The sequence below is a fragment of the Thunnus albacares genome, chromosome 5 (genome assembly GCF_914725855.1).
Source record: "Thunnus albacares chromosome 5, fThuAlb1.1, whole genome shotgun sequence".
Lineage (NCBI taxonomy): Eukaryota > Metazoa > Chordata > Actinopteri > Scombriformes > Scombridae > Thunnus > Thunnus albacares.
Genome location: NC_058110.1, coordinates 14,817,435 through 14,840,154, shown reverse-complemented (window position 1 = coordinate 14,840,154; position 22,720 = coordinate 14,817,435). Strand labels below are relative to the sequence as shown.

Here is a 22,720-nt window from a genome sequence, read left to right as displayed (position 1 = left end):
ATTATCTGTACATGGGTATAGATGATGAATAAATACACTATGTGTTTTTGACCTGTGTGCTTCACACCCATTATCCCCGACTTTGTTCACAGAGCTTACCTTCACATGGATCTTCAATGAGTACCCATCGTTTGTCATCCAGAACACACGACGATTCGTGTCCCAGAAGACAGGCAACCTCTACATCGCCAAAGTGGAATCCTCTGATGTGGGAAACTACACTTGTGTAGTCACCAATACAGTCACCAAAAGCAGTGTTCAAGGACCACCAACACCTCTAGTGCTGCGAGTTGATGGTATGAGACGACTCCACTTACTATACATAGAGCGCAAAGTAGGTATAGACTTTTTTGAGAGATGAAAATTTGATTTTACCAGCTGGAACGATAACTGTTGCCAGCAAATGTAATCAAATGTAGCTTATTTATATCTGAGACGTGGCTTAACTACAAAATAATGCTATTTGTTGTTGTCTGTTCAGTGTGTTAACTATTCTACTTAGGCTCAGACAAAGATGGTTTCGGGAAAGGAAACATCACTCTGCATTGTTAATATATTTGAAAGGGGAGAAAGTAGACAATGTGGATTTGCTGCTCAGTAAGTCCATTCGAGTGGTGAGTCTCTTGGTTGAACTATCTAGCCAATCACGTTATCAAAGTTTTCTTTGAAGTTGATTTTAATATGGCTGACTGGATTGGAAAAGACAACCCTGGGAGGACTGCTGTCATCCTCACGAGGCAAAACAAGATATGTTCGCAATTACGCTTTCTAGATGTTTGATGCTGCGTAGACCACCAATACAGGCCTGGAGTGTAATTTATAGAAAATAATTGAATTTTAAATCAAAATCCCAAAAGTGGTCAGAAAAAATCACCATGAGATACAATATTTTCCCCTAAGCCTTCAGACACAGTACAGAGTTATTGCCAATGTGTCTGCCAAGTTATTGCCAACACAATCATGACTTCTGTGATTCTTGACTCTGATTTTGTTTCTTTCTGACATTTTCAGGCTTTGAGCTGAAAGAATTCCCTTCAGATATACGTGGCATCAATTCTATATTTCTGTTTGCAACTCCAGGTGTGATGGGTGAATATGAGCCAAAGATCGAAGTGCAGTTCCCTGAAGTTGTTCCTGTCGCTAAGAGCTCAACTGTCAAGCTGGAATGTTTTGCACTTGGAAAGTACGTCCCACTGTGTATTATTATACCACGGTCTTGACTACACCATTAGTTGTTTACTGTACCAATCTGAGCTGCATGGTAATGTGTGGGGTCCCTGTGAAGTGATTTTGAGAGCAAAAGATTTCTCATTCTGACTTTTTCTTGTTCTGCATGCCAGAGTTTACAGACTATACAGAGAAGGAACACTCACCAGTTAATTTTTCAGAATAATTATAGATTGACATACTCAACAGTGTTTTTCAGTATTCACTGATATCATATCTATGTCTTCGACTAAGCTTAACCCCTCAATAAAACGTTCTTCAGGAGTATTTTTCATTTCATGGCCTTGCTGTGTGTTTTATTTCCTCGCCTTTAGCCCAGTGCCAACCATCAGCTGGAGAAGAGTGGATGGAGCCTCTTTTGGCAGGAAGGTGGACATAAATAAAGCAAGCGGAGTTTTAGAGATCCCTTACTTTCAGCAGGAGGATGCGGGGATATATGAATGTGTGGCTGAAAACAGCAGAGGAAGAAACTCGGTTAAAGGAAAGCTGTCTTTCTATGGTGAGTTGGAGGATGGTTTCGTTGACTTTGATCTAAAACTTAGCCTGTCTTGGGGAAAAAAACACTTAATGCCATCAACCTTCCAGTTGTCTTCCTAACATATCATGTACATTTATAGACTTTTACCAAATCTTCTGCCCATCGATTCATAGCTTCAGTTAAAATCCCTCAATAGTTCTTCATAGTACTGAGCACAATTGAAAATCTTGCAGAATAAAAGTGTAGTTTTGGTGTGAGTCAAACAAAAAGTTTTATTTGTTGTCAAGCAATCTGTAGCTTTTATTAGTCTCCATATATAACTGCATCATATAGTGGAATGTGGCAGTAAATTAATCTATTACCAGTAGTTCATTTCTGACAAGCTCTTCATTGTGCCAGCGGCTAACATGGGGCTGTAGCGCACACAGATTTATACCACCTTTCAGGGAGAGGTGATTTTTCCCTCACCAACACTGGACTTATGGCCCACATTCTGAGAAGGCTTTTAATGGCCCTTGATGAAGGATTTTTATAGTTTCTCTCGCCATTATTTTGCAGTTTATGCATTGATGATGTCTGCCCACAAGGCCCTTTAGAGACGTGCTTGACTGAAATAATCAAATCCAGATTTTTCTTTCCTGTGAAGGAGGATGCCTTTGATATGATAATACAGGTTTTTTGCAGCACCTGTGGGTAAGACGAAATGCTCACAGTACCTGTAGGTAGGCTGAGGATTAAATGTGCTTTACTTTAAAGAGACGTGCCTGTTCATAGAGCATTATAGCGTCGCAGGACTGGGTCTTAACAACTTAGAGATCCTAAAACAAGGGAAAATGGTGTGTTTATGTAATAGTCATTTTGTAAACAAGGTCATAACTTTTCAGTAACTTGTGGCTATCACTGGGGTACTATGTTGCATGGCCTCTACACCTGTGCTCCGTTGTAGTTGTATGGAAGACATGTTTCTCCTTGTAAGATTTAAGTTTCTTCTCAAAGCCAGGGAACCTGGCCGGCTGCCAGGTGATAAAAATCTGTAATCTTATTTTAAACTCCCATAGACAGGAGCTCGCGGGACATCCATCAACTCTATAGAAGAATAGGAGAATCAATACGGGGATGTGGTGTTTGCAGCATCCAACCAATGCTGGCAAAGGAACAATAAAGGGTGGCGTCTCTTTCAATTTCCCTCTTAATTGTCCTTCTGTAATTCCAGGGGATTTATGAAATCATGGTTTAGCAGTTGACTGCATTTGAATAGGCTCACAGGAGATCAGATTGACTTTGTATAGAAGCCGTTTGCATCATGTCTTCCTTTCTATTATGTTATGTCTGACGGTCTCATTTGTAATATCATTAACAGAGTGTCATGTTGTATTTGTTTTTGTGTAGTGATGTATTTTCAATTCAGTACTGCTTGCTCGCTTCCAAATATATTTATTGTACAATTTCTTTTCATAAAAAGAACATAAAGAGAGCTTGTTTTTTGATAACAAAATATTATCTCAATTCTCATATGGGTCTGCTGAAGACTTTGTCTCTGAAAGCTTTTTAAATATTACTGTTCTTAGCAAGTATAATGCACTTCAGGCAACCCATGCTTCACTGTTACCAAAGATATTAAATTCAAAAAACTAATAATCAGCAAGAAACACCTTAATTCATTTTTGAAAAACACTGTAGTTGGTTTTATGCTTCCAAGCCTTTTTTTTTTCATCTAATGGTTTCATGATTTTGCCTTTTAATTTGACAGGAATATAGTTTCTAAAAACACACAGGATATGACAATCAACTGTTAAGTCAACTTCCACGCTAAAAAAAAAAAAAAAAGTTGAGCCCCCTCTAATGCCCCCAGTGCACATCATGACTGAATTAAACAGTTTCACTCAGAACATTCATAGCCGCATGACGACCTAGTGATAGGAGAGACTGTATTTTGTACAGAAAACCCTTGGTTTAAGTCCCCCTGTGTGGGTGAGCATTTGGCCTGCTAAAAAGTCCTTGACACTGAATGTGCCATGGATACTGTTCTAGCTGTAACTATACTCTCATGTCCCCGAAGAGAGATAAGATAAAAGGCTGTTTCAGTATAGAAAAATTAATCACATTATAATTTTTAATATAATTATTAAATTATCAAAGTAACACAGCCAGGAAGTGGGAAAGATTGACTCAACTACCTCTCTTCCCTTTACCCTGGCAGGGCGTCCTGTATTTATGGGGGTGCTTCACAAGAACCATAAATCTTCTTACACTGTCACCAGAGATAAGGTGCTAGTCATTTATGTGACACCAGCACCACCATCATAAATATAGAGGCATTTTCTCTATGGATTTCAGATGTTTCAAAAGACAAAAAGGGAATATGACCTGTGTTATTAACTGCACAGCAAAAAAAAGAATTACAACCTATTCGTTGTAAGCATCACAAGAATATATAATTATTTCATATATATATATATATATATATATATATATATACACACATATATGTATACATATACATATATATATATAATTAAACCTGATTCCTATAAAATATCTGTATCAAATGGTTAATTCAAGCTGGCTGTGGCAAATCCAATAGCTTATCTTTTAGCTTTTAACCTTACAGTGAATAGTTTCAACCGTTTCAACTATTGATCCTACCTAGTTTTACTATTATACAGTTGTTTTTATTTATATGTTTTTCAAGTAGAGGGCAGCTTTGGGTTAATTGGAAGTGGATTTATGCTTTGTGCCCTTGGATGCTTCTTTAATGAACTAATTGACTGCTTGGTTGGTTCATTGATTTATTCTGAAACTGCTTTGTACGGTTAATGCTCAAGCATCTGTGTAGTGTTGAAGTGTTCATTTACAGTATGTGGTATGTGACCTCACAGCTGCACCTCACTTGACTGAGAAGCCTCAAGATGTTCAGAAGACCATTGATGACACTCTGGTATGGGAATGCAAAGCCAGTGCCAAGCCCAAACCCTCTTACCGCTGGCTGAAGAACGGAGAGCCTCTGGACCCTATGGAGGTAATGGATTTATTTTTTAAAGTTTTTAAATATTGCTTTTATTGACGAAAACAAAGAAATGAGCACAGACAAAAGAATGATTGCTCAATTCCCCCACACCATGCAGCACTGATCCCCTTCAAGAGTACAACAAAGATGGAAAGAAACAAATTAAAAACAGAATAAAACTAAAAGCTGGAAAAATGAAACCAGGTGCAGCCACACATCAGCCATCAGAGCATCCTCCACTTTTTCATATCGTAGTGCCAAATATTGCAGAATGTTTGGTAGAGTAATGAGATATTGACTGTATTGCCAAACTAGACAACTACCTCAAATTATACTTGTGCAAATCACCTCTGGTGTTTTTTCCAATCCTACTGCAGTATTTGGTTAATCCGCTCCCCCAACTTTGGATAGTTTTAGAAATTTCATACATTGTTTACCGCTTCATTGTTTCCATCACATTTAAGCCAGAAGCTGCTATGTTAGTCCCCACACAAACCTGTGCTTGGTTACCAATAACATAAAATCATTAATTTTTACCCTCCATCTTTAATCAACACTTATGAAGGTGTTTAACACTCTTCTGACAAGAAACACATTAAGATTGCTGAAAGCTGCAAGGCTCCATCTAACAGGCTGGTATTAAATCATATTGTTATTGTTAGCAGAGGGTCGATTTTTTTTTTTTCATTACAACAGCCCCTAAGCTGGACAAATAGTGGAAATGAGCACAATTTAATATGTAAGATGAAAGATAATAAGATTACAGTAGATTCAGAACCAGCTTACTTAAAGTGTGCACTGTGTTACCTCACCATTTGTTGCATTCATTTTCCTGAGAAGCAAAATTGCTCCAACTCATAGGCTTGTATTTGGCAAGAACATGTCACTTTGAAATAGCTGTATTTGCTTGGGACTAAATTTGGCTTCAAAAGAGTGTGTGTATGTGTTGGGGGAGGGTGTTTGTGTTTTGCAAAGAAGCCAAAGTGATGCCATTTTCAGCCTGTCATCAACTAGGGACTGTTGACAATTTAGTGCTCAATCTCTCCTATCTGCTACTCTCAATTTTATCATTAAGTCTCTTCTCTCTGGGGAGGGTGAAAAAATGCCTTATCATCCAAAATACATTTCACATTTAGGCAATTTGCCTCGTTTTGTGTTATTGTGCCGTTCGGGTGAGTGTGCTTTCTGCCTAAAAAGAACAGCTCCAGTGAATCACAGCCACTGATAGTGTCAGTGTTTGGACTGGGTAATGAGGCCAAAACTGGACTGTTGTCTTTAAAGGTGGGTATAGTTTTCTGTTACTTTGATTGAGAGTTAACATAATATTCGAAATCTGGGGCACTTTAATTAGAGATCTGAATCACTATGCACTCACAGTGAAGAAGATTACACAGCTTTGCACTCTAAATGGCTCGCCATCATGATATAGAAGTAGTTATCCGCAAATGGACATTTCACTCTCTGTCATTCGTGGCTGTCTATTTTGTTAATTTTGAAGGGCGTAGAAAAGGTCACTTCCTCTATTTGCCACACATCCTTAACCACAGGAAACCCTTATCACTCCACCTGCGCATTTCCAGTATTGATTTGTAAATAACATTGTAAAAATTCCTTTGGCGGTTGGCCAAGGTAACATATTCTCTGTACATGTGGCTATATTAATGAGGTGGGGTGTTACCATTTTCAAAATGCCACCGTCAACAGCGGCAACAGTAAATCAATTTCCAAACCCAAAGGTCAGCGATGTAGAGAGAGAGGGAGAAGGAGAGGAAGGCCAAGGGGGCCATTTGTTATTCCTCATTAGAATGGATCAGTCCTCCTTTCACTTTCTCGCTCTCTTTATCTCAGTATCTCTTGTGCTCTCTTTCTCTTTCTTACGGCCTCTTTCAAGCTTTTTTTTCCCTCCCACTCCCCCCCCCCCCATCTCTCTCCATTTCACTTTGGGCCCCCTCCAAGGGAATTAAATGGCGCAGAGGAGGGCTGTCACTTCAAAATGTCACCCCGGTGAAACAAGGACCCACTCACGCTTGTATTTTTCAACTCTACCACCAGCTCCCCCTTTAGTTACATACATGAGTGCGTGTTTTTGAGATTTCTCTACCTTTGACCTCCAAAGTCAGGGACCTGACTTCTGAGGCGCATTTATCACACATTAAATGCACCACTACAATCAGCAATAGGATAATTACATCACCAAACAGAGCGTCCATGATTTGCCTTTATACAGTTCAACTTGAAACAGTGCTGGTATCAGAGTAGAGTCAAGCATAATTAATGATGGCCATGAAGCAGACGAATGCCACCATTTGTCTCCAGCGCTAAAGAGATTGTGATAGAGCCACCACTGAGTCTCTGAGGGTTTTTCAACAGGGTAGTGGGTACAGAATAGCGCAGTGTGGCACCAACCCATGCACTTACACAGATCTCTTTCATCTCTTTCATCCCCCTGGGCCCTTGCACTGTGTAACCTAAAAAGGACCATCTATCATCTATTCAAAGTCTCTATGACTCGCTCTCTCTCTCTCTCTTGCTCTCTCTCTCTTTCTGTTCCTCGCTCTTTCTCTCTCTCTATCATCCTTTTTTCCCTTGAACACACATATAAGCACCCAGTCCCGGCCAAAAACCCAGGGACTTGTTGTGTTCCACTTGGAAACTGCTTCATCCATCCTCACCCAGGACCCCCTCTGGTGGTGGCTTTAGTGCCAGGTCAGCCGTGTGTCCATCGTGTGACTGGGCCTCAGAAAGAGCCCTGTTTGAAGATCCTCAGCCGTGTCACTGACTGATGTTAAGGGACAGTCCTTGTCTTTTCAAGTGGCAGTGCTGTAATGATTCCGCACGACAGACAGACCGGCGGCAGGACCCTCTGGACTACTTTGTCAGTGACATTAAAAGGTCCAGCTACACTCAGTGGGAAAGATCAAGGGCAAGAACAATGAGTGCTGCCACACTTAAATTGACACAACTATAAAAAGGGAGCAGAAAGCTGTGCCAACCCTTGTAAAGGTCAAAAGAAGCAGTGGGGAGAGAAGAACTTTGTTTGGTTTTTCTATTACTGTGTACTCTGTAGGCATTTTAATTGCATGTATGTATTTTTAAACAAACAGCTTCATATACCGAGCATTTTTTCTCTGCCACCTAAGACTCTGTGATACTTGATAGAGTTCAAAATAGCCTGCATGAAACAGCTTATTCCTCACTAATTCTTCAGAGGTTTGATTTCAACCACCGTTTGATAATGTCGCAGTGCTATGTTAAGCAGAGGGGGGTTACATCAAGTCACTACGGGACTATTAAGACCACAGAAAATTAGCAGTGTTTCAATTATCAACCCCTCCGAGGAGAGAAAAAGTGTGGCTAAAGCTTGAATTAGATCAGGCCATTTGTCAAAAATGAACATAGTTGGCATCATAGTACTTAAAATGTCCATATATAGCCCTAATTACCCACCTCAAAGCAGTTTTAGTCTAGTATTCTCATATTAACACCTAGTGTGTGACACTGTTATGGCACTAATTGGATTGTTTACAGAATTTCCTTAAAAATGGATTATATTTATACATTACTTATATAAAGTGAAGAGTTTGCAGTCAACAAAAAGTGATGTTTTTGCTAATGTTTAATAGTTGTTGACTTCAGATGTCAAAACCTGTAGAACCTGTAGTGTTTAATTTATGTGTGTATGTGTTTATGTTTTTCCATCTCAGTTCAGTCTAAATTAATGTAAATTCTGCAAACGCTGCTTCAAAGAAGATAGATAAATAAGTATAATATAGATAGATATAAAAGGCTTAAAAGGCTGATGTAATACCTGAGAAGTAATAGAATTTACAGTGACATTTTATTACTTTATGTGACCCATTTGTTGACCCATATAAAGCAACAGTACAATAATGCAAATGGCTATTGAAAATGTCTCTTATATAGTAAAACATATACAAACAGTACAAAAGACATTCTAGAGTAAATATCAAGTATAGAAACAAGTCAACCTGTGTGTCACCAGTAAACTTAAGATAACATAAGATAAGATAACATTTGAGGGAATTATACAGATAACTGGCTTATCAAACTGAAATGCTTATGTACATGAGAAATACTAGAATCTAGTTTGTCTTTTCTCTGTCTTCTGTTTACATAGTGTTATTCTGTTAGTATATTTTAGGAATTAATGTCAGATTTGCTTGAAGATCATCCAGTGACATCTCTTAGGCAGTATTTTAAAGGCCATAATGTCTCAAGAGAATCTAAAGCTGTTAGCATAACTTGTTATCGTGCAGTTTGGATGAATGCTCTGGGTATTTATCTTTCTTAATCAACAGAGGCTCATCAAAATTGGGTTTGATGATTAAGCTCCTCTAATCAATATTTTTTGTATTCACAGTGGATAACTACTGCACACTGAAGAAGGCATACATCTGTGTATTTTTCTCCTGTGCTCAAGTTTGATGAAGCAAACTAAATACAGGGAACAATCTGACTGATTTGAGTGTGCAAACGCTTTTCTGTGCTGCTTTGAACTTTGACTTTGGTTGCGTGCACCCCAGCCCCCCGTTTTGTTTTTGCTTGAGTGCAATGTTTTTTACTTCCATGTTCACAGTGGATCAAATGACTGTGTGTAACTGGAAAGACACAGAATTATAACCCAAAATATGCTGTGATAACTCCGGTGTACACTACCTCCCCACCTGGTGAAGAAACCAAGATATTTCTCTCAGAGATTGATGGAGACCAAACAGCAAAAAAACAAAAAACAAAAACAAAACAAAACAAAATAAAAAACTGTTAATATTTAACTTGGGTTGGCAGAAACACAATTAATGCTATGTTTTTTTATGTTTGTTCATGTACAAATAGGTGATTGTTTGCTAACACATTAACAGGTTCATATGGAACTAATGTGTAATAATATACTGGATGTGTGATTTTCAACTTCAACTTCCTATAATTTAAGTGGCCAAAAAATCAATGAATGCAACTTCAAGTGGTGGCATGGACACAAAATTACCACAACAGAGTGGAAATATGATTTTGATAACACTACTTTCAGCATACAACAGTCCTAGCACAGAGGAAGTCCTGTTAAATGTGTGTATTTGCATATGTCTGTGTGTGTGTCTTAAGCAGGACAGAGTTCAGGTGAATAATGGAGTGCTGACAATCAGTAGCTTAAATCTGGCTGACATCGGCATGTACCAGTGTGTAGCAGAGAATAAGCACGGAAGAATCTTCACCAACGCTGAGCTCCGAGTCATAGGTAAGATCATTTGGTTGATTTCCCTAAGTACTTACCCAGTAGAATTGCTCTCATGTCATCTCCCTAATCTCTGTGAGATGGTTCATAATAGACACTTAAATTTGGCATGCTGATTAATGTGCAAATGCTGCCAAAATAAATACAATACCAGTCAGATTGGCGGTGGTGCTATAATTAAAGGTCCACTTTTAAGGCCACATCTCCTACACCCACAGTCATATTGGCAGAACATTTGCTACACATGTTCGTCTGCAATTTTGCCAGTTGGATCACGAAGATAATTTTATTTAAAAAAAAAAAACATTATTCCCCTAATGCTCTTTTTTTTAATCATTTCTCTATTTGTTTTTTTGTTTTTGCATGAAAAACATTTTGCAAAAAGGCGGTGCAGTAGATCTGAAAGATAAACTCAGCCTCCCCCATTAATTTAAATGAAAGCTGAGCACATTCTAAACAAAATTTGTTTTTATTCTTGCCTCTGTGTTGAGCAGACTGAGAGCTAAGCGCATTTGTATCTACAATTCAAGTTCAAATTCAAATAACCACATTGGATGCAGTTCAACCTTCAGCTGGGAAAGTTGAAATGACTTATTTGCTTGGAGATGAGCAGCTGTGTACACCGAGAACAAGAGATGAGAGAAACACTTTGCTTTGATATTTATATGTTATACTATTTAATACTATTTAATTAAATAAAATAATCTTCTGATCATATTTCCCCCAGTATTCAGTGTTAGAATGTAATCTTTCATTTTTACATATTTTATAATGTTAAAGGCTTGGCTGCTATGACTAATTGCCAACATACATAGTAACATACAGAAAATCTGACCGAAAGATGTATGCACTTTCTATATTTATCTCAGTACATTTAGCCATTCACTTCTTCATATCTGGCTAAACTTTGCTAACTCTTTGCTATGGCAGTTTTACACAATGGCATTAGTAAAACAAAGTGTTAGAAGGCTGCCAAAGCCACTTTGCTCAGTGTTTAAGTTTAGAAACATTTCTAATTCTGATTGGCAGCTTGACACAAAGTAACTACATGTATGCACACAGGGTTAAAGCTGCAGGACTCTCAAAGCCTCTGAGTAGGTTTAAATGACTGAACTGTAGCTGTGTAGACCAAAAGGTGATCAGTTAGTATGGTGAAAAGCCTGTATAACACAAACAATTTTACACCTACACATTTATTATGAGATCCTATGTGCAACCCCTACTCTATTCCTTATTATTTACTTAATGTGCCCAAGGACCTCCTTTATATAAGATGTCAGAAAACTATGAAAAATACACAGCACAATTTCCAGGACATCTCTACTTTATGTAGATATCAATAGATAGATAGTTTATTATTGACAGTATTAGGATTGTTAAACTATTCTAATTTCCATCCTTCATATGCCACCATCATATCATAGCACAATTTACTGTTCATCATGCAGTTGTGAACACTTAATACATGATAGTAATTTTTCATTTACATTATATGGTCCCCCTACAGCTCAGAGAATCTGTTTAAATTCTGTAGTGCCATAGTACATTCATTTATTATACATGAAGATAAACACAGTTTATTGAAACTATAACTCCTCACACTCCTTAACATACGAGTTCATGTAAATTATACCCAGTTTCTGTGGGAAGTATGACAATATCTGTTGTGTTGATGAAGGAAATGCCCGTATTTCACACTTGTCAAGAAATAATTGTGAGGTGCAATGTGTGTATGAATACATGTGTTTCATAGTGTGTATCGTGCACTCACGTGCACTGTCATGCACTGGCAGGTGCTCAGCCATGTCACTGGCGCCAAGCTGTGTGTTCACTTTGAAGAGCTTTCTGCTGAGTCTGTGCGCATACAAAACAGCTCCTGACGACGGCGCCTTAGTAATTAAGGCCTAAAGGAGCAGCAACAAAGCCTCCCTCTCGTTTTACATTCTCTCATTTTTGCTTTGGAGCCCCACGGCTTCATTCTTAATGCATAATGTCCTTTTAAGGAAAATGCATGGAATTGGAAAACCCACCTTCTTTCAAATAAAATGTCTTCTTAAAAATGATGTACCGTGTCTCTTCCCCCACATTTGTGTGTGTATGTGAGTCTGTCTGCCTGTGTGCAAACAAGTGTACATGTGTGTAAAAATAAAAGGATGTGAGAGCTGATCTGCCTAATGGATGCAGTGACCTGCATGTTTTAAGAATGCTTCTCCACTCTCATTTCCTCAATAGCTCTATCCCCTTTGCTCCCATGTCTCTTTCTCTGACAGTAAATTAAACCTACGTTCTCTTTCTTCATCTCTTGTCTCCCTAACAATATTTATATCTCTCTCTTTCAACTCTCGCTATCAGCCATCGCTCCAGACTTCTCACAGAATTTGTTGAAGGCCCAAACTCTGGCCCGACAGAGTGGCGACGTCCTGATCGAATGCAAGCCCAGGATGTCTCCTCGGGGTGTGATTTCATGGAGGAAGGGAAAGGAAGCCTTGAGAGAGAGCCACAGGTACCAGGTTACTTTCTTTAGAGCAGTAAATGTGTTGTGTGTGTGACCACAATTGTTTAGTTTGACTGTCTTACTTGCAGAATGGTATTTCATTGACTTGCTTTTTTCCCTACTTGATATTCATGGTGACAAACTGCAAAGAACAGAACCACAGTGTGACACAATACAATTTGAATTGCACAACACGTTCTGCACTCCACCACTCTCCCCCCACTTTCTACATTTCTTCTCTGAACTCCATTGTACTTTGCTCTCCTGGCCACACTCAGAGCTGGTTTCTGCACTGTTTACTTAAGGTAATTGGCCATTCCTAGACTGCTGCACTTGGATCGATGCGCTGATCCATCAGCTCATTAGCAGCATGTAAGGCCTGGAGGGTCATTAGACCACAAGGCAGACGATGATCCAGGCTACCAGAGAGACATGGAAGAGGCAGATGCTATCCCCAAAAGGACTGATCAATGGCTAGCCGCTGAACAACATACTTATGTGATAGTAGTGGCGACACCAGGGCAACTAGCTGGACACCTTGTTTTATTAGAAATCAGGTTAAGTACAGATCAATGCAATACCTCTGTGTGCTGGAGAAAAGAATAAAAAGGAAAAACAAATGTTAATCAGACAAGAAAAACCAATTCTCCTGCTGAAGACGTAATGCTGGTCAAGGTGTCGCTAGGATGTACAGTCAGTAATTGATCAGGATTCTGTTTCTTCTCACATGGCAGTAATCAGGGAGATGGTGGACGGCAGCTTTTACACTGCATGGCCTTCATGTCATTGGTCATTGCTAGAGTGGACATATGCTTTCTCTGTTGTCTCTCCATTTTCAGAAATGTCACCACTTGATATTTGCACTGTTACAGTTCACACAAGCTTGAAACATTCAGTTTACGATTTAATTTGGAGGAACAACCTGATGTGCTATTGCACTTTTAATTGTTGCTCAGAAACGTTGTAAGGAAAGCTACTCAACAAACAGTGTGTGTTTTGTGTTTTGTTCAGGTGTGCTTTCATAATCTGTCACTGTATAAAACACAGTGTGGTCTACACAAATCAGTCACTGATGCATTTCCACGATCTGATAATATCTTTATTTGTGCAGGAATGTATCAGCAGGAGGCAAAGCACACCTGCTGGCACATGTGGTGACATACTGGGGGTCCTGATTTCTCATTTGATATGGGATTAATTGTTCAACTGGCTCAGCAGCTTTTCCACACACAACCTCTGGGATATCCATCCTCGCCACAGTGGGGGTGCAGCAGGTTTAGTCATGTTCTCACCTCCCCCAGTCAGACAGTATGTTGGGGAAACTAAAGGTGCGATCTGATTGTTACTGATGCCAGCAGAGACATCTTGGTTACAGGAGTGAGATGTTTTATTTAAGGGGGAGCAGCAGAATCAGCACCAAGATTATGCGTTGCAAACGGCTGCTAAATGTTTGACCCAGCTTGCAGATTTATCATCCTCTTAAGTATTGAAAGGAAAATGCATCCATATTGCAATGTGCAATATCAGTTGCGCCCATAAAAGCGAGATTTCCCATTTGAGATTTAACGTTACGGCCTTGCCCTGAAGTGGGTGAGTTGCATACAAGATGTTAGGCTTTGACATTATTGCAGCATCTCTCGCAAACCTATTCCCCTGTTCCTGGCTCGTTAGCATTTACTCTCCTCCATATCGAAATGGGTCTGCTACCAATGCTATTACAGCAGTGGCACAACACTAATCCATCCCACTGGCTCAACTAAAATACCCATAATTCCTTCTAATCTTCCAGGGATAATGTTTTCAAGGATCTGGAGCAGATGAGAACAAATCAACTAAGAACAAGGCAGGATCTGATTAGTTAATGAAATCATGCAGCGGCGATACCTACATCAGCTCATACGCCAGGCATGTATAACAAGATAGCCTTATAACAGGGTTGCTGTGCACTTAAGCGGGGAGCTATGAGGTTAACGATAAAGTGCTTACCATAATTTTATTTCACTGCTGACCACTGCCAGAAATTGTAAAATGGAATAGCTCTCAGGAATATTACCTTTAGATTGAACCACTGTGTTTAAGATTGTTATGCTAAACGATATGTATTGCTTCATCATGTAATGTGAATCCATTTATAATCCTGCTACTCTAAAACAGCGAGTTTTCCGGATGCATTGCCACAGTAAGTGAAATAAGCAGTACTTGTGGATACTGCAAGTTCCTAGTAATAAACTTAGTTAATTATACAATCCTTCTTAAGTGGTTAAAATAATGTTTTTCATTACAACCTTTTAGTTTTTTGTTACACCAAGGAGAGACAGACCAAGCTTTTAGATTAAAGCCAGTAGCTCACTTTTACACCAGCCAATAAGGTTGAGGTAAAGTGCCTATTTACTATATCACACTGCTCAAGCTTTTATGTACACCACAAATTTCCCCAATACCTTAATTGCTCCAGGGCAACCTTTGAGAGAAAAAGGAACAAAGTAAAAGCATTTCAGACAGATAATGCTCCTTACATCTTTATCTTTCACCGTTCCTTTGAAGCTCTGGTGAGGAGGAAGCCTGACACAGGCTACTGCACAGTTTAATGGCAGGTCTTATCCGTGTGACATCTCATATCCATAACTCTTTGTTATAGTCCATTACAAAGGAAGCCGTCAGTTCAGTTAGGAGAATATACCTCCGGCTCCGCAGGGGAATAGGCTCTGTAGAAGAGGCTAATGTATTTTAATTCTTGCAGCCTTTAAGGCGATACAGGTCATTTTTGATCATTTTGGGAGGTCCAGGCAGACTTCAAGGGATCTTTTAGAAAGGAGCGTTCAAGTTCACCTTTTCAAACCAGTTATGTTTGAAACCCCGGTTCAACATCATTACACTGTCATGTGCAGTTTAGGAGATAAGGTGGGAGCTTCTAGTGAGGATTTGCGGTGGACATTTATCAACAGAGTAATTCATTTCTAAGGATTCAAATGTGGTCAGGAAACTGTTTTATATCCAGGGTTGAGAGGCAGTATCAAAAATTGGTGGAATATAATTTGATCAAATTGGCATGACCTTTCTGACTGAAGAAAATAACTGTAGATGGATTTTCTACTGTAGCTCGAGGTGAAGCTGTTTTTTGCTTTGCGTCCATCAAAAATATCAATAACAAATTTCTCCCACAAGCACTGAATGTTTACCCAGCATTATAGCTTCTTTCTTTGACAACAAATCCCAACACATGGCAATGATCTTACTCTAGCTGTATCATCAGAATGTAAGTCTTAACAACTGTTTCACATCATGAAATATTAATCTGTGCTCATGAAGCTTAATGGTTATTGCTTATTTCTAATACCTTTGATAACACCAGGCCAAATTAATTATTAGTTCAGCAAGCAGTGGCTGTCTTGTTAGCTCAGGGGAATTCATTTTTGGCTGGACCAGCCACAGACCAGCCCTATGACCCCGAATGTCTGTCCATCACTGACTTACTGACAGACTGATTGACTGAGTGATGAAGTTAGTGGCCCAGTGTTAGAGTTTCCCCATTGGGAATGTACGTCCTCATGGGGCGTTTACAGCGGAGCCCCCTGAGGACATAATAGAAACTGAGCACAGTTCACTCTCATGAGCGCAGTCCCAAAATAAGTTTTAGAAACACACCTTTACCAACTGAAGCATCTCACACGGAGGCTCCGACACTGACAGGAGCACCAACCCGCGGATACAAAGAGACGCGTCGGATCCATTTTAACAGCCTGCATGGTGGCTAGCAGCTAGTAAGCATGGCTAGCATTGTTAGCATAGCTGTGCCATGCTGTGTATGGGTCATAAACTGTATAAAAAAAAAGGTGTAGCTGCTGTGTTTCCGGTTTAACAGCACTGTGCTGGCAGGTGACAGGTGTGTTTACGGTGTTTGATTGCTCACGGTGCAGATTTAAAGTCACACAGCTGGTGGACTGTTAGCCTAGCATGCTAATCCTACGTATTCATATGGATGAGACCATATGTTCACAGACATCTGCAGATAGAGACAGATGAAAGCAGGGGGAGTTAACAGATGATTAGAACAGTTAAAATTGAAATAAATTCTCTTTCAGTCAAACATCCCAACATAAGTATTGTTCTTGCTACTGCATTTATACCCTTTTTTGACTCAAATGTTTGTGATATGCTACTTCAGTACACCTTAACAACAAATACTGGGGACACTACAGAAAACTGCAGGTGAACATTTAATATCCAGGAATTCACATTATAGACACTGACTATCCTTGTAACCAATTGGCCATCATTTCACACATTGACCATATACCTTCATATACTAGGTTTTGACCTAGTCTTGTTAACAGTGTGATATTTTATTGATCCCAGTAGGGATTTTTTCTTCATGCCTGCCCCCTGTATAGAGATCAAAGCTGGCAAAGACTCAGTGTTGCTTAAGAACATCTCAGCGAGGCAGATTCTTGACTTCAATGTGACAACTGAAGGACAAACCTGTCCCTCCTCTACTATTATTTTTATTGTTTAGAGATATACAACAGAAGTGTCATGTATATGCCTGTATTGATTTTGTGTTCTCCAGTGTGTTGTCACCACCGCTGCAAGCATATAATGGAAATATTTTATCAAGGATGGGTAATATCAGTGTGATTTGTCATTATGACCCTTAGTTATTAATCATTTTTCTGTCCCTTTGATGTTAACAAGTTCTTAGACACTGGACCCCCAGCTGAGAATATTTATAAGATCTATTTTTGCCTTCTCTAATACTCCTCAGTGTCAACAAGCGTTTTGGACATTTGTATCATCAAAACACTGTTAAAATGTGTTAAACTGTGACAAGAGGTTCAGTCGATATTTTTATGCATTAGGGAACACCACAAAGACAGACATGAGGTGGTGTTTTTTTCCCTGCTTGTCTGATTTCTATTGTTTTCCCCGAAATAAAAGGTTTTTAGCGAATAGATAGTAAGACAATGTTGTCTTTGATTACATTAGAAGCCTTTTTTTGTGAATCACAAACCATTCAGGTTAAATTAAGCTAAATTAAGACACCTAATTCAGCAATAATTAATAAAATGAAGAAAGACAATACAGCTATGTTTTACACAAATACAGTGTAATGCCAAGTATTTAGGCTGTATTTATTTCAGACTATTTACATTGAACGACAGTAAATTTAAAAACAGTAAATACTGTATCCTCAAAGCATGATTGAAGCACTGGGAAACATTTTTAAATGACACATAACAGAAGGAGAATGCAGGAAGTGAGCAAAAACTTCAGTCACACTGTCTTTTAAGGGATGTGATAGATTCCCTCCAGTTATTACAGAAATCAAAGGAGAGAGAACAAAGAAAATGTGTTTTCTAAACCAGTTAGAGAACAGGAAAGACAAAAGGATCAAACATGAACATTAGGTATGAAAAATAAATAATTTAGTGATGCATTATATAAAGCCAGTATTAGTGATATCTGATAATATTTTGATAAAATAAGGGTTTGAAATGAGTGGTTCTGTAGCATTATTTGCACACAGAACACATGAATAGACATTTTTCATCAGGGCATTTTGTGCAGCATGTGGCTAGTTTTCCACTAAGGCCAAGGAATGAATTTTTATTAAAAACCATTTATTTCTTTATTGTGTGCCTCAGTCACCGGTCACCCTGACATTCATTTCACTTTTACTAAGTGTTTGGTCGTCCCAGGGTTGTGTGAAGTTCACCAAACAAGTTTCCCACTCAAATGTTTTTCTTCTTGTATCCTCTATCCTTGACTTTGGTCAAAATCTACTAAGAACTGGGCAAAATGAATGTCATTATGCATATTCCTCACAAGTTCTCTTTGCACATGTTTGCTGCACATACTTTATACAAGGCCTTGTTGACACCAGCATGCTTTTAAAGACCTCACCCCTACAATCAACACTCTTGGAGGCAGCATCAACATTACTTAAGTTTAGTTTTTCAGCTTGGAAATTTGTCCCCTCATGTTACTCTGCCAGTACACAAAATAACTGACAAAGTAGTTCATTATTCATAATTATGGTTTAAAGTTAAAAGCACAAATGATGATGAGCTGTGATTGTTTGAGTCAAAGAAAGTGCAAGTGAGTGAAATGAGAAACTAAGATTATAGATTAGTTTAATTGTTGCTATGAGATGAAACAGTTCTTGTCTGATGAAGTTAAAATGTGAAAGATAACTCTTCAGGGACTGGAAGCATGAAACGCTTTATTCAAGCAACACCTTGATGCTGACTTCTTTCATATTTGGTTTGGTGTCACTCCAGCACCTTGTTTACTGGTATTAGCAGTTCACTCTCTCTATCAGATGAAATCTGTCAGGCTTGACTGATGACGCCAGCAGCTTGTGCAATCTGTTCTGGAGGTTCGACTTCCTTTTATTACCACACAACCAGGCAGGTCAAATTTGTTCCTCTGCTGCTGAAATTTCATTGACATATACAAGAATCAATTGGATCAATGGTTGGTTTGGATCTTTATTTTACTTTTATTTTTGTCTCAGTGCATCAAGACATAAGAATATATAATATAAAATGATTAATACTGGCAGTAGCAGTAGGGAGTAGTAGTTGTTTTTTGTAGTTTTACGCTCTATTTATTAAAGCATATATTACATTAATCCAGGTCAGAAATTACAGTTATTATTATTACAGTATAATTACAACATATGGAACTCAGTTATCTCATGGTTAAATTCATTTATTTTGGGCTTTTATCTGATTTACTGAAAAAAAGGCTTTGGCATTACGCTGCATTTCCGTCCTTACTTAAAAGTGCATGTAAGGTGAGCTTTCTAAAACATCATGTAGCACTGAATGCAGGAGTGCTGGATTAACTGTGTTAAAATGAATATTTTAGCTTCATGTAGTGCAGCGTTTGGGATAACCGGAGTTGTTTAGGCAACAGGCCAGGAATTTCGAAAATCATGTTCATGTTCAATTCTGTCTGTGTATTTATGTCTGCTGAAGCAGTATTTCTCCTATTAACAATTAAGATACACTTATACAGTATGAGTAGATCTACCGTATAGCATTCATTCATTGATATCACCAAGAATTCAAAATGAGATTCTCCTCTCAAGTGATCTTGCTGTGTTCTTATCAAGTCAGTGGTGAGAAATCAAACTGTAACTCCTCACGCTGGGGTTCTCCGTATGTCACGCCAAAGCACAGGGAGCCAATTAAAAGTCACTGAGATAAATTCCACACTAAAGTTAAACTGCTTGAGGACAGTGGACTTGCTCATTTAGAATAGATTTTATGCACTTTGAATATATGTAAAATGACACCTATGCAAGCTTCCATGAGTAGAGCGGTATTTCAGTTTAACTTTATTACTTTATTACCAACACTGATGAACCGTGAACAGGCCTTACAAGGTGATGAATATACTCATACACTGTATCTATGTATATGCTGTTTTTACCCACAGAGTTACTGTGATGGATAGCGGAAGCCTACGTATTTCCAATGTTTCTAAAATGGATGCTGGACTCTACACGTGTGTAGCCAGAAACCAGTTTGGAGTAGCAAGCAGTGCTGGCAGCCTTTTGGTTAAAGGTAAGATACGACTGTTTATTACCTTGTCTTGGTTTCAAACATCAGCCCTGGTTGTTTTACTGTAAACCACAGCTGGATATTGCTCGATGTGTTTATTGACTCTGTTTATATGTATACTAATATTCCACTATTATTCAGAATATGACAATATTCTGAATTTGATACATGTCATGTAAACAGCATATTCTGAATGTAGCATTTTCCAATTAAGACAGGTGGGATATGCTGATATTATTCGGGTTTTAGGAGCATCCTTTAGACATGTATACAGCGCATTCAGATCATGCATCTCAGTTGGGGTTTTTACCACAGTTTACGAGCTCTGTGTGTTGTAAACAAACCAACTAGCCAACAGTTTGCAAGGCTGGGATAGAGAAGCATGACGGGCTGGTTGTGTAATGCACTCCTGCACAGGAAAAATGACATATGCTGGAGCAAGAAGGCAGACAGAGGAGAGGAACGAGAGGAGAATGGAGAGCTGTTCAGGGTGGGTTGGAAAAACAGAGCGTGCCTTCTCCACGACGGGAACGGAGGGGATTGGTTATTATCCTGACATGCAGCCATGGACTGACGGTGATGACTCGGTGTGATGCACCAAAAACACTCAGCAGTGTAGTTAACATCATGGGACAACCTTGGTGCTGGATGTGCCTGTATCTATAAATTTATAATATCAGTCATATCAATATAGCTTATAAATATCAGGCAGCAGCTCATGTTTTTCACCTCACTGGTTTACTTCACTGCCTGCGGACATCTTGCGAATCCCGTTCCCACTGGAGCAACTCTGAAAACACTCTGCATGTAAACGGGAATATTAGTGGAATATTCATTTTCATTAGCCATGTAAACAGCTTAGTAGGAATATTGTCTTTTTCAGAGTAAGGGCAAAAACTAGAATATTTTGTGCATACAAATGTAGTCATTGTTTATTTTATCCTCATTAGTTTTTACCTTGGCAACAACTGCTCTTGTACTACACATACATGATACAATTACAGCAATAATGGCTATTTTTTTAAGACATCATTACATCAACGCCTAACATATGATATGCAAAACATTAACAGGTTGTATGCTTTTTGTGGCATATTTTAAGAATGAACTACTGTAATGTAACACAAATCAACATCAGGATTTGTACAGATTTTGTTATACAGCTTTTGTAACAAACTAAAACATCATTTCTGGTTGTCAGTATTTTGGAGGAACACAGAACAAATTATCTGGAAGTCTGCACAAGAGCTGTGAGACACAACCGACCAGTGTTGCATTTTAAATTAACCAGCACTGTACACTTGATGAAGCAGAGTCGTTATAAAGACTAGCCTTCCTCTTACCTGACAGATATACAATCCAATTAGTTGATTGGCAGTGGTTGGAGGAAGCGAGACATGAGGCTCATTGCATTCATGTGTCTCAATGTTTAATTCATATTTTTTTGCACCGTGGCTCGTAGCCATGCTCGGTTTGTTTAAGATTTCAATCCATTTAAATCACACACTTCTGCAGTGCAATGAATTTTCTAGGTCTTTCTAAAGAGCAGAGTCAACAACAGTGCTCTATTAAAATGCCTTTTGGTTATTCCTCTTCACAGGTTTTTTGAATTGCAAATTGGTTTGCACAGAGGCCCAATTTTGCTTCCCCCCCCCCAGCCTCTTTACATCTACGAATGGAACTGTTATACTGTAAATATATATGTGTGTATTTATAATATTGGTCAGAGGGGGAAGGTAAATTATATATTTACTCAAGGGCAGTACTGCTCTCAAGTATTAATCTGAGATACTACACAAGCACAATATTTGCAGTAAATAATAAATACTTCTCCTGTTTATTAGGGCTGCAATAGCCATGTAAACCATTTTTCAATTAATTGATCAATGCTTTACTCTATAAAATGTCCAAAAATAGTGAATAAAGCTCATTACAGAGCCCAATGCAACATTTTCAAATTTCTTATTTTTGTTTGTACAGAAGTCCATAACTGTTGTATAAAACGGAGAAAAGCAGCAAGTCCTCAAATTTGATTCAAATTTGAATTGTTGTTTAATGACTCAGTAAATGATTAATCGATCAAATGATCAAAGTTAATTCAATCGATTAGAAAAATTATGACAGTAAATTTTCTGTCAATTGAAGATAAATCAACAAGTCTTTTCATACTTGAATACATTTCATGATTAGTACTTGTTTACTACTGAAATAAAACTGTGAATGTCAAACAAAGTGAGGTAGTGGGTCAGCCAGTTATCTTTGGGCTTAACGGGGTAGATCATCATGGTAACCGATGCTGTATGGCAGGTTAACTTTAGAGGATCAGATCAAAACCTGTCAACAGCCCAACTTCTGACCATTCAGCTCAGTTGAAAAGTTAAGTCATCATTCCTACAGTATAGGACCCTCACCTGGACAAAAGTACTGTCTGAACAATAAAATGACAAGTAAGAGCGATTGATACTTTAATAGTTATAGAATCATTGTACTGTTCAAGGCTTTCCTGTGTGCACTCTGGGTTTAAAAAGAAAAAACTTGAATGAGGGGCAAATTCGCAAAGAATGAATTGCGGCCGCTGATACCACCGTGAATTGCGTATCATCTGCCCCGTCTCAAGGTCCAATTCACAAAAGATAAAGGGCTAATGATATGACGACACAAACATGCCCTTGAAGTTTTGCAGCTGAGTGCAATT

At 38.6% G+C, this 22,720-nt stretch overlaps 1 protein-coding gene across 2 annotated transcripts in view; it reads left to right on the top strand.

Annotated features, from left to right (window-relative positions):
* Window positions 1-22,720, top strand: part of cntn3a.1 (contactin 3a, tandem duplicate 1) — a 78,205-nt gene that overhangs the window by 39,587 nt on the left and 15,898 nt on the right. The window contains exons 6-12 of one of the 2 annotated variants that reach the window (XM_044352717.1): window positions 93-296; window positions 1,081-1,183; window positions 1,542-1,726; window positions 4,585-4,724; window positions 9,837-9,966; window positions 12,316-12,466; window positions 19,901-20,028. In XM_044352717.1, the coding sequence (XP_044208652.1) occupies window positions 93-296; window positions 1,081-1,183; window positions 1,542-1,726; window positions 4,585-4,724; window positions 9,837-9,966; window positions 12,316-12,466; window positions 19,901-20,028 (1,041 nt within the window). Of the gene's footprint in view, window positions 1-92; window positions 297-1,080; window positions 1,184-1,541; window positions 1,727-4,584; window positions 4,725-9,833; window positions 9,967-12,315; window positions 12,467-19,900; window positions 20,029-22,720 lie in introns of both variants that reach the window. The other variant, XM_044352716.1, reaches the window with a different exon arrangement.